The 13,430-nt window shown below is 31.1% G+C and overlaps 1 protein-coding gene across 17 annotated transcripts in view; it reads right to left on the bottom strand.

Moving 5' to 3' along the window:
* RYR2 (ryanodine receptor 2) overlaps window positions 1–13,430 on the bottom strand; it is a 712,857-nt gene that overhangs the window by 103,838 nt on the left and 595,589 nt on the right. For all 17 annotated transcript variants that reach the window (XM_031968518.1, XM_031968517.1, XM_031968521.1 and 14 more), the window contains 2 exons: window positions 8,137–8,236; window positions 6,086–6,165 (listed from right to left, as the gene is read on the bottom strand). In XM_031968518.1, coding sequence (XP_031824378.1) covers window positions 6,086–6,165; window positions 8,137–8,236 — 180 coding nt within the window. The remainder of the gene's footprint in view (window positions 1–6,085; window positions 6,166–8,136; window positions 8,237–13,430) is intronic.

Genomic DNA, 13,430 nt, shown 5'->3' with positions numbered 1-13,430 from the left:
AGGATTAAACAAGATCTAAGCATCCTTCAAGATCTAAATCTATGTTATGACAATAAATAAGAAAATAATAATTCTTTGTGTCCTAAATAATGTTAGGTCAAGCAATCTTAGTGGATCTAAGTATGACACAGTTAACTGTCATGATCCCCCTAACTAGTGCCCATTTTTCCTAACTAATAACTTTATATTTATTGATTCTATATATACATATACATTACATAATTATCATAAGCATATTCTATGCCCATATATCAACTGTGTGTATATGTATTGTACATGTATATATAAATGCATTTCATATTCTCTCTATACTCATTTGCATAGAGAAAATATATATATATATATCCTCTCCAGAAGAACTTAAGCTCCTTGAAAGGAGGAAGAGTACTTTTCTTTTTATTTGTATTTCCAGCACTTAGCAGATAATTAGTACTTAATGTTTGTTAATTAGTCATTAAGTAGAAATCTTCCTCCAGCAATGAAGATTTTATACAAAGTCCCTTGTGGTATAAAACTGCTAACTAGGCCTAGAGGACAAAGAAATGTTTCTTAACTACTTACTGATATAATAAGATTGTAGAATCTTAATCTCTGGAATTAAATAACATACTAGATTAGATAAATCTCTCAGGGTGCCTCATAAACTACATTCCTGTGACTCTACATTCTCTGTAGAAGGCCTTCAAATAACAGAACACAAGGCTGTCAACTAAATATGTAACACAGAAATGATGAGGCATTATCTTTATTAAAACTGAGAAGATGATACCACAGGATCACAGAAGCATTTACCTATAAGTAAAATGAACTTCAGAAGAAAAAAGAAAGGGCTTTAATGTTGTATGGGAGTATAAGAAAGGAAATAAAAAAAGAAAGCTATAATCTATGAAACATAAACACAATGAAAATTTCCATGGTGGTTCTTTTGCAAGGTGGAGATTTTCCTGAAAGTCAGTTACTAAAGAACTCTTAAATCCCTCAGTTCTTAAAGAAAAGATAAGGGCTATTTTCAGCCCGTTCCTCTTCCTGGAGAGAGTGTTGTGGAGACATGTACGCCACGTGGAATTTATTGACATTTCAAGATGTTGCTGTGGAATTCATCCAGGAGGAATGGAACTATTTGGATCCTGGTGAGAAGGACATGTACAGGGGATGTGATGCTGGAGAACTATGAGAACTTTGTTTCCAGTAACTAAACCATCCGTGATTTCTCATCTGGAGAGATATGAAGCCCCCTGGATATCAGGGGAAGAAGACCACAGATGCATTTCTGAGGATTCCCCAATTAAGAAAAGAGAATATGAAACCAAGGAGTCAATTCCAGAACATTGTATTACTATCAGAGAGACATCCAGAGAGAGACTCTGGAAGAAAGCCTATATGTAAGCCCCATCTTCGAGGCAAGAGAAATCCATTGCATCTTACAACTTGGTGCTAGCTGGAGGCTGAAGAAAGCAAAGGCAGAAGCCAAGGACAAAGCTGCAAGATTTCTTGGAGCCAGGCAGGGAGATAGGCCTCAACTAACTGGGCTATTTTGGAAGGAGAAATAAACGTTTGCATTTTTATCAATTGGCTGCGATTTTGGAGTAATTATTGATTGTAACTGAGACTAAGGCTGCCCCCAGAAAACATTTTGGCGCCCGAACACTTTGATCAGTCAGCAAGCATTTATAAAGAGTTTACTATTTGACAGGTACCATGCTAAAGACTGAAGATATAAAAAATGGTTTAAAGAGTTTCTGCCCTCCAAGAACTCACATTCTAATGAGGTAAATAAATGTAATTAACGGAGTAGCTGGAAAGTAATTTGAGAGGTTAAGGTCCTAATGGAAAAGTAGATAAAAAGTAATAGGAAAAGACCTCCTATAGAAAGTGAGATTTGAGCTGTGAATCAAGATCTGAATGAAGCCAGGAAAACTAAGAGGCAGAGATGAAGAGGGAGAATATTCAAGGCAAGGGAGACAGTCAATTAAAAGGCACAGAAATGTAATATCTTCTGCCTTAAACAGCAGAAGTCAGTGGCTGTATGATGACATTTATACAGGATAGTAAAATTTAAAAAGAACAAAAAGTAGTAAAGAACCATATCTCTGACAGAAATAGATTTTTTTTTTCAATTTAAAGTAATTGCCATAATCAATTCTTATCAGATTTCTCCCTTTAAAACAATTTAAAATACAACACAGCATATAATATTTTTAAAATGCATGTATTGAGGTCTTTTATCAGTCATTTTCTGCCACATCCAAAGATCTAAATCTTTCATGTCACAAAATCAATTTTAAAACCATGTCTGACAATATATTTAATGCTATACTTAATCACCTATCTGCTATAAGAAAGAATATATATTTTGTAATCTTTTCTCTAGAATCTTTAATTTTTTTAATTAATAATTTTGATTTTTGTTATCTTTTCATTTACATTGTTTTGTGTAGTATTTTTTCATTTATTTTATATCAATTCATGCAAAATTTTCGACATTTCTCATATTTGTGACAACATATTATTATTTCATTAATTCATATATCATATTTTTTCAGCCATTCTCCAATTGGTGGGTAACCACTTTATTTTCAGATCTTTACTATAACTGGATGTTTTTTAAGTTTGGTATATACTGGACCTTTGTTCTGAATTTGACTTCTTTTAATTTCCCCAGTAATGGGTTTTCTGCATCAAAGAGTATCAGACAGATTAGATTGGTAACTCTTTCTCTGGTTAGCTGGCACAGCAGAGTGCTGGATCTGAGTCAAGAAGATATGGGTTTAAATCCATCATCAGATACTTTCAGGTTATGTGACAAGTGACCTGGGCAAGTCAATCTCTGACAGCCTTAGTTTCTCAACTATACAATGGGGGTAATGATGGCACCTACCACTGAAGGCTGTTAAAATTAAATGAAGTAATATTTGTAAGGTACTTAAGCAAAGTGAATGAGATGAGGTGAGATCTTTCAAGACAGTTGTGAAAATTGAGTAAGGCTTCATCTATTTCAAAGTTTGAGTAGGCCTGAAGGACTTTAAGCACTAAGTCAAGGGCATACTTAAATTCCCTCCCTGCTATCCCCTAAGGGCATACTTAAATCCCCTTGTTATCCTCCTATGACATCAGTGTCTTTCTGTTAGGTCAAATATGGGCAACTATGTACTTATTGATCAAGTTCAATTTCTTGGGTAGTTCCCACATTTAGAATGTAAGATCCTCAGCCAATAAGGATGAGGGTCAGTGGTGGGAGGGGGTATTTGAGTTAGGGATAAAAAGTGTTGACCCTGCTCCCTACGGTGCTTCCTCCCTTCGATTGTCTGCTCCATGGTTGGGACACCTGATTCTCGAGAATGTTTAATAAACTTCGCTTTGCTTCTAGATATTTCTCCAGCTTTTTTTTATTAAATGCTGTCTGAACCACACAAAAGCATATGGTAGGTACATGGTATGGGCTTAATAACTGCTTATTCCTTTTCTTCTTCCCTTCCCTCCATATGACAATTGCAAAATGAAATCCAGAACAGATGAAACAGTTCAGACTCTACCAAAAATAGTTCATTTAGTATGCCTGTTTTTCCATTTTTCTGTCAACATTGATTATTCTCCTTGAATAATAATAATATCTAACATTCATATGATGTCATCTAGTTGCCATTAAATTTGTCAATCTATGCAGAGAAAAGTGAAATTTGTATTCATTTGTGATTCAGATCATTTTTTTTTTTTTAATAATTATCAGGTTTTTATTATTCAGTTGCTCCAGTTGGGAAATGAAGGCAAAGAGAATTAAGTGACTTGCCCAGAGTTACACATTTAGTATCTGAGGTCATTTTTGAGTTCAAGTTTTCTTCTTGACTCCAGATTCTGTGCTCCATCTATTGTGCCACTTGGTTGCTTTTATTTAGATTTTACAAGCTTCTTAAACAATTTATTAATATCTTTTGACCACTTATCTGTTTGTCAAATAAATCTACTGGGGAATAGTCCTTGGTGTAGGTATTTTTATCATTTTCCTATATAACTTTATTATGTAAGATTTTAACTCAAAGATATTTGATTTCTTATTCTATTTTTTTCTTTTCTAATTTTGTTTTCATTGATTTTATTCATGAAAAAATTAAAATATTTAAGTCAAAATGCCTATTTTGTGTTTTATGATTACTTCTATTCCTTGATATGGGTAAGAGTTTTCTGTCACAATTATAAAAAGAATTTGACCTAATTTTTTAATGGCATACATTTGATAGTTAGTTCACAAATTCATTTTCAGTTTATTGTGATTGACAATATTGAATGGTGACTTAACCCTAATCTCAAGCAAACTGATTCCCAGTCTTCTCAGAAGTCCCATTTTAAAAAAGGAACCTTTTTTTTTTTTTTTGAGAATTATTTGTTCCTACCATTTCATCCCTTATCCATTGGGGTGAGGAATTTCTTATTAGGCTTATCAAAATAATTTTTAAATTTTTTTTCTATTTCTTTTTTGGGGTATGTGTATATTCACTCATATTTAGGCATTAAAATTTAAATTTGATTATAATTATTTATAATATATCTTGTCTAGCTGTGTTTCCTTTATTCATATTTTTCATCATAATTTCTTTTTAGATTCTATACTTTTTTCCTTCAAGTAAATTCTTTTATTATTTTGTCAAGTTCTAAAGATTAGCCTTTTGATAATTTAAATTTAATGGCACTAAATTTTTAATTTAATGTAAATAGTATTATCATTTTCATTATGTTGACTTGGCTATATACTATGACTGATCATAGTATATAGCCAAGTCAACATAATTTTGTTAACTGATAATCATCTCAATAGTATTTTAAATGTCTTTATCTTTGTCATGCATATTTATAGTTGTATTACACAAATCTTGTGTGTGTTACTAGGTTATTTTTCATGTATGTTATATATTTTGTGATTATTCTGAATGTGATTTTCATAACCTCCCTCTCCCATTCCTTTAAATACCCAAATATGAGTGAATATACACACACCCCAAAAAAGAAATAGAAGAAATTTTTTAAATGATGAATTCAGATCATTAATGAGAGAAATACAAATTAAAACAACTTTTGAGGTTCTATCTCATGCCAGCAGAACTGGCAAAGATGGGAAGGGAATCATGGTGGGTTTATGGAAAGACAGTTTTATGAATGTGCTATTTCTGGAGTCACAATCTGCATCAAACATTCTAAAAAGTAATTTGGAATTTTGGTTAATAAATGACTGAAATACCTATGCTTTGTCTATGGCCCAGAGATCCCAATGTTAGAGATATATATTCCAAAGTGCTTAGGGGGTGGAAAAAGAAGTTCCATGTAGACCAAATGAATCATAGAATCACTTTTTATGGGAACAAAGAAGTGCAAAAAAGAAGATATCTAATGATTAGGAAATAGCTAAACAAATGATGTTACATGAATGTGAGGAAAATTACTGTGCCAAAAAAAAAAAATGAAGAATAAGAAGAATTCAGAGAAGCATAAGATGTATGATGGATCAGTGTCAAGTGAGCAGAAACAGGAAAGTAATCTAGACAATGACTACAACAATGGAAATGGACATTTTAATTTAAAATGATTTCATTTAAATTGACGTCAATAACTAAGAATAATTTAGAACTAGCCATTTAAAAAGTTCAATGTATTATATAAGTATTAAGGTGAGTTTACCTTTATTCATTTAGGTGATTGTAATTCCATTATCTACTTAAAAGTACCTAACTCAATAATAGCAAGGAAGATGAGAAATGGAAGAATCTGACAATATAAAATTAATCTACCATGTAGTAATAATACATATAGCACTTCAAAATTTACAAAATATTCTAACCATACTAATTATCTCATTAGAGTCTTGTACTTCTTATGAAGTAGGTACAAATATTTTGTAAATGAGAAAACAGACTCAAAAGAGTCAAATGAGTTGATCATGGTCATAGTATCTGAGTTATTTTTTGAATTGGGTCTTCCTTCCCTATTTAACCTACTTCTAATTATATATTCTATTCATTTAGAAAAGTATATTACATAGTTACTAATGCTACATTAACTAGAGTATAGCAAAATTAGAATGATTTTAAGAAATCACCTGTTGTACTGTAGAATTTCCTCCATTTAAGATGGCAATTCCAAGCTTCAGGGTAGCAGCTACCATCGGTCCAGTTTCACCTTAAAAATACAAATACATTGTATATATACATTATTTATATATACATTATTAAATAATATAAATACATTATTTTCTAGATTACTTTAAGTCTATTGTATTAATTTATCCTCACTATACCAATTAGTGTTTATTTATTTGATTATTATTGGTCTTTTATGTTACCTTATTGATCAGCAATGATGATAATACCGTAATAATATCCAACAAAATCATTAACATACACTTACATGTTTATAGAACAGAAGAAATAAAAGAAAAAAAAATTAACCTATTGTGGAACTCTGATGTCAGCTTTTCTGCTTGCAAAATATACTCAATATAGTATCCTATCTAGAAGGGAAAAAACTGTGTAGGAAAGATTAAAAAACATAAGATAGATTTGGCCTAACACAATGACTTGTTTTGGGTTTTTTTTTCCTCTTTTTTTTAAATAGCTTTTTATATACAAGTTATATGCAATTTTACAGCACTGACAATTTGCAAACCTTTTGTTCCACTTTCTCCCCTCGTTCCCCCCATTCCGTCCCCTCCCCCCCATGGCAGGTTGACCAATACATGTTAAATATGTTAAAGTATAAATTAAATACAATATAAATATACATGACAATGATTTGTTTTTAAAATAATAGTAGCCTCAAGCCCTGGGTTACAAAAATTGAACACATTTGATGAAATATTTTGAAAAGTAATATGTGTAGAATAAACATTTGTTACAAAGATTTTTTAAAAGTAGGATTGTGAACATCCACTTAAAACTGACAATAAATATCATGTCCAAAAACACAACAGCCAAAACATTTATCTATCAAAGGCACTACCTTTAATTCTCTATATTTACAACCTAGGAGACACCTGGATTTTTTATTCTCTTCCACTTTGCATATCTACTACATTGCTAAAACTTGATTACATTCCTAAGTATCTCTCACAATTGTTCCTTTATCTCTATTTATACCAGGACGATACCCTTATCACTTTTTTTTCCTGGACTACTGCAATAGCTGCTTAATTGCACTTCCTATATCCAATGTCTTCCCTCTCCAATACAGGCTCTGTATTACTATCAAATTGATATTCCTAAAATTTGACCACATCACTGCATTTCCATTTATTTCTAGGCCATAATAAAATATAGATTTTTTTCTAGAATACATCTGGAATTTAATCTTCACAATCTGGTTCTAATTTATCTTTCCAAGTTGATGATACATTCCTCCTTTTTTAGACATTATATGCTCCATCCCAACTGTCCTTTCCTACTTACAATACAACCTCTGCCTGTGGACCTTTTGGCTCAGCTACTAAGCAATATCTCTTCCTTTATTCTTCTTAGGACCCCTATTTTTCTTCACAGAGGCTAAATCCTTCAAGAAGCCCTTCTGATTTTCCCTTAAACATTTTCTCCTAAGTTATTGTATATCTATTTTGTATATAACTTACATTTTGTAAATTTTTTTCCTGTGAATGTATTCCCAAAATCTTAGCTCTTTAAATTGATCAAACAATAGATTATTATGGTAATTTACTACTGTGTATCATGTACTTAATCTACTTTCTAAGCCAATCACAGATTTTTTTTCATGATTACCACTTTGTAATAGAGTTTGAAATATGGTGCTAAGCTATTTTCCTTTGTAATTTTTAAAATTGATTCCCTTGACATTCTTTATCATTTGTGCTTTTAAATGGATTTTGTTATTTTTTTCTAGCTATATAAAAAAACTTGGTAATTTACATAATAGAAAGATTTCAAAATGTTCGGAAAAGGTTTTTTCAGTAAGAGTTCTGAGGGAAGGTCTTTATAGATAAGGAAAAATGAACTGAAGCCTCAATAATGGTTAAAGTTGACATTTGATTAAAAGAATCTAAAAGGCCCATTAAAAGAACCATTTTGTGAACATAAGTAATTTGAATAAAGAGATAACAATAGGGAGAAAGACTAGCAAAAGACTCTTTTTACAGATTCTTACCTTTGCTGGCACTGATTGTCTGTAGCACCATTTCAGCAGCCCCTCTGTCATGTAATCGTGCTTGCTGGTAGAGGAGTTTTTGTTTTTCCATTTCTTTTTCCTGAACACAAATCCCAACCATTTATGTTGTCATCAGTGAACATAAAATATGTCTAAAGACGATAATTTTTAAAGTTATCTCTTCATGTATGGGCTCTATGACAACATTATGAACCATTTCAACACAAACACTGTTACTCAATAGATACCAACATATTCAACTCATTCCCCCCCCCCCCTTTTTTTTTTTTTACTTTTCTCAATATACTTTTAGTGCTGGTTTATTAGGATGGATTTTCTCAATTGTGAATTGTTCGATCAGCCCAAAGCACGTATCACAGTTTTGTAGTACTTCATTAAACTTGCACTTTCTGAATTGTATTTTTGTGCATTTATTTTTCACATTTTTAGTAATCTCCCATGACATAACCATAACTTGATACTGCTCAGCAAATGACTCGAGTTGCAAGTTGTCACTGAATCACAGAAAAGCTTGATCTGAGACATCTTGGAGTTTAACCAAAATTGAAAGCCGATATAAAAAAGAGATAGATTTCAACTAAGTAGTGTACTCATCATACTGATCACCCCAATCACATTGATCCCCAAAGAATAAAGAATGCAATGTGCCTTTATATTTTGCATTCTCTGGTGGTAACAAACGATACTGCATGGCGCTGCTGGAGCAATGATTGAAGTTTATTCTTTTCCATTTAAACTACCACTGAAAACATAAAGAAGAAAATAAAAATAAAATATAAAGGCACAGCAAGTTCAAGACTAGTATGATCATTCACTTGAGCAATCCAGTTCGCTGGAGAATTGAGACGGGACTAAGCAGTATAAGTTGCAAAATGAAAGTTGCATAGAGCCCTTTGACAGCGAGTCCATCAGAATGGCGTGGTAGAAAAGCTTAGTCAATGGGACATGAAACAGTCAATTAGTATCATGTCCAAAAACACAACGGCCAAAACATATATGACCTAAGAGCAGGAACAGCTGCAGCAGAAGTAGCCAGAGTGACAGCTTTGCTGCCATAAACTTTCCATCCAAAGTACGGAAAATAGACACTGGAAGATGGAAGAGGTTTAAAAAATGAAGGCTTGCTAGTTACATAATATGAAAAATAAAGTAAACTAAAAGGAGAGGGAAAATAAATGGGCTCAAACAAATGAAAAAAGAAACCTTTAAATCAAAAGCAACCAACACAGACATTTATGCTGTTACCAGAGAGTTCTCGCCGAGGCTGGCAAATTTGTTTCTTAAATCTTTGATAATATCGTGCTGCGAAAACAAAATTGATCAGGTTTTTTTTTTTCACACTACAGTTAGAGCTCCTTTGGTTAATTTTTATTTTTTTCTTAAATTAGGTGATAGGCCTAAATGGAAGCATAGAACAGAAAAAAAAAAAAGGCAGCTTTGCTTTATATATAGCCATGCTAACATCTAAAAGATTTGCCTTCATGTTTAAACCTCTTCCTGTGAAGTCAAAAAACAAAACGAAAACAAAACCACACACATATACACAAAACTATATTGTTGTTACAGCACAGTTTCAGGAAAACTGAAAGAAAACCCTTTTGTCTGCTCTTCAGGTGCTGCTTAAAACTGATGAGCAACATTTGATTCTTCTTTTTAGACCCAACAATCTTTTACTTTCCTTTTATTGCTAGAGCTGCTTACAGTGTTTGCTTCCAGCTTAAATGACTTATGTTTTTGTTAATAAAGTGCTTTTCAATGTAAGAGTGGTAACAAAATACATTAACACAAAAAAAATATCATTACTACGAGCAAAAAAATCAAAGGATGAAAAGAGATGAAGATAGAGAAAAAGCCAGTTCCTACACTGATATAAGAGAACAAATGAAGACAGCCTTCAGGTTGACTTGACAAACCACCACCAAGCATGGAAATGTTAAAAGACAGAACGATTTGGATTAAACAATTTAAATTCCTGGTCTCCTCTATATTAACAGAATGTGACAAAGTCCATTGACTATAAACATAATTTGCAAAGATTCTGTTGTTTTTGCTTATACAGCACCTAACACTGGATAATTGATGTATACTTTTTTGGAAGATGAAAAGACTCACTTGAGTAAACATTCAGTCAAAAAGTATAGACTAAGATCTGTCAGGTCAATATTAAATCTATTGTAGATTATTAATGGCTCCATTTTTAGACTGAGAGGCAAGACTTAGCAATTCTCTAGTGCATCTTTTTTGTTCTTTTAAGAATTGTCTGCTTTATGTTACTCTACTCCTTATTAGTGAAAAATATGTCATAACTTTAAAGTCTTGAAAATTACATAAGAAACCATAAGAAAGATATAGGATAATAAATGAGCATTAAATAGAAGAAAATAAGATTTCTTTTACTTTAGGATATGAGTGAGGGGAAAAATGCAATTTACTACAGAAATATTCCCATCCTTTCTATTTTATGGTTCTTTTCCTAGTAAATTTTAGGTATCAGGCAAATGATTTAATTTTTTTAAAAGTTACTATAATAAGAATAAAATCTAGTTTATTTTAGACTAATTGTCACAGAAAAGGATAATTAATGTTCCCAGAAATCATTCTATAGAGTTATTATTTTTCCTTATTTAGGGTAGCTTTTGATTTGTGAAAGGTGGCATGGCACAGTGGAGAAAAGGATGGCTTTGGAGAAAGATTTTGGCTCAAGTCCCTCCTCTTACATGTACTGTGTGACCTTGGACAAATAACTTAATGTCTCACTACCCCAAGCAATTTTCTAAAATTATGAATTGTGGGGCATATGCCAAACTTTTTTGGTAGTAGAATAATTCACTGAGAAATTACTTTATCAGTTAAATCACAGATTTGATTAAAAAAAAAAAAACCCACAATTGAGTAGTAGCTTTTATTTTCAGATTCAGATTATCTGAATTTCAATATGATCTCAAATTAAAATGGCTACTTAGTTATTTTACATTTCTGGAATTGTTCCAGGGTTACAGAAGGAGGGAAGTACTTTGAAAAAAATAAAGCTAACTTAAATTTATCCCCAAAGAATATTGATTTTAGAAAGCAAGAGAATTAAAAATCACTAGATGTTGTTACAAATAGGTCATGATGAAGCTCTCAAGAGCAGATGCATTTATCAGTGAGATAAGAGATGTGATTTGAATATTTGGATTTGAAATATTAATCAAACAACATTCTTTTCAAAGTGACAACTTTGCAATCAAATCTCTCTCATATCTCAAGCTTTTGACATTTAAAGAGTACAACAAAATAAGATGATTCTCAAGGAAAACATAGATCTTTTGCATCCTCAATAGTCTGGCTAATGTTAAGATCAAAAAGAGAAGAAAACAAGAAGCAGAAATAACAATGGTCCCTTTTTACTCTGTGGTCAAAGAGTTTTTCTAATCCTTTTGATAATCCCAGAATAGAGAAGGGAATATATATATATTTTAAGCTGGAATTTTTTGACCAATACAAAAGATTCCTTCTTTCTGAAAGAATAATCTTCAGTACTTGCTTGAATTTACAAGTGGCAATTTCAGCTAAAGGCTGATGATTTGAATCTGATCGGTTATGGTTCCTATAGCACCAATAATCTTCAGTTTAGTTGTTTTCAAGTCTTCCACATTTGCTTAGAAAAATATCATGATAATTACCTTAAGAATTCTACTACATGTTTTAAGGAAGCAAGTTGTGATTTAAAAGAGAATGTAATTTCATGAACTGCATTTTATATTTTTAAATCCAAGAAGAAATGTGTTAAAATAAAAATTTTATTTTATTTGACTTGTTTTTGAAGGACTCACAATATATTAGAGAAATTCAAAAAAACATTTTTAGAGAATGAATTCTTTGCTTACTAAACAGAATAAAAGATATTGACAGAAAGCAAAATTTGATAACTACATGAAAGAAAGATGGAAAGAAATAAAGTGATAAAAATTTGATAATGATATTGATTCAGATCATAAACCAAACAAGAGATTTGAATTATTCTATAATGTTCAAGATATCAAAAAGCTAGGCTTTTGGAATATTCTATTTATTTGTGGTAAATGAAATTATATTTGTCTATTTCACACTGCAGAGAAAACAATTACATATTGTCCAATTTATTCTATACTCTGAATACACAATAAATAATTTATAAATGCTGAATTGATTACATGAAAGTATCTTGCAATGTGAATAGCTTTGTAGAATTAATCTGAAAGAAAACCAAATTACACCTGATATAGTATTTTTGCCATATGAGGTGAAAAAGCCAACACAATATCAATATTCTTTTTATATACATTCAAATTTTAGTCAATTAACTCTTTACAAGAAAATAGGTACAAATGCAGTTATGCTGATTAATGTATTTTAAATGTGACATTTAATTTTATTCTCACATTCCATCATAACAATTTCTCCTTATATTCTAACCTTCAATACTACTGAAGTTTTTCTATACTTTTATTTCTCAATATTAAAAAAAAAATCCTTACATATGATCAATTTGAAACTGTTCAAATTTAGCATGATTTTAGCATCCAGATTTCTTAAGTATTTAACACTTATAATAACTGGAATCTTAGAAGTTTACTTCACGGGGTATCTTGCTTACTAATACAATGCAGTATCTTTAATCAAGTTTTCTATGTTAAAATACTGTAGCAAGTAATTACTAAAAGGCTTCAATGAACGTTAAAAGTATGAGAAGAAATAACTTTATTGAAGAAAAGAGGGATGGAAGATGAAGGGAATAAACATTAATATATTAAATGCTTCTAATATGAATATCACAGTGGAAAGCAATTGATAAATACTATTTCTTTTATTTATTAGTTTAAATTAGTTTAGATAAGCATGTTCCATAAACAAATGGAGAAGAAATAGTATTTATTAGTTAAAATTAGTTTAAAAAATACATAAAAAAAAAAGGATATGCAACTAAGATAAAACAGATTTTATAACTGAAACTCTTGCTAACAGATTCTGCAATACTAAACTATCAAAGAAATGGTTCAAGGCAGAGCAGTGAATCAAGTATGAGGTCTGAAGATAATAAGACATATCTTCCTGAGTTCAAATTAGACCTCAGATATTAAGTAACTGTGTAAACGCTGAGGAAGTCCCTTAATTCTTGTTTGCTTCAGTTTCCTCATCTGTAAAATGAACTGGAGAAGGAAACAATCCAATATCTTTGCAAAGGAAATCCTAAATAAGGTCATAAAGAGTTGGACATGACTAAAATGACTGAACCACATAAAATGATAAAA

This window comes from Sarcophilus harrisii, chromosome 4 (assembly GCF_902635505.1).
Source record: "Sarcophilus harrisii chromosome 4, mSarHar1.11, whole genome shotgun sequence".
NCBI lineage: Eukaryota > Metazoa > Chordata > Mammalia > Dasyuromorphia > Dasyuridae > Sarcophilus > Sarcophilus harrisii.
The sequence above is the reverse complement of the archived record's forward strand: the minus strand, read 5'-3'. Positions and strand labels throughout refer to the sequence as shown.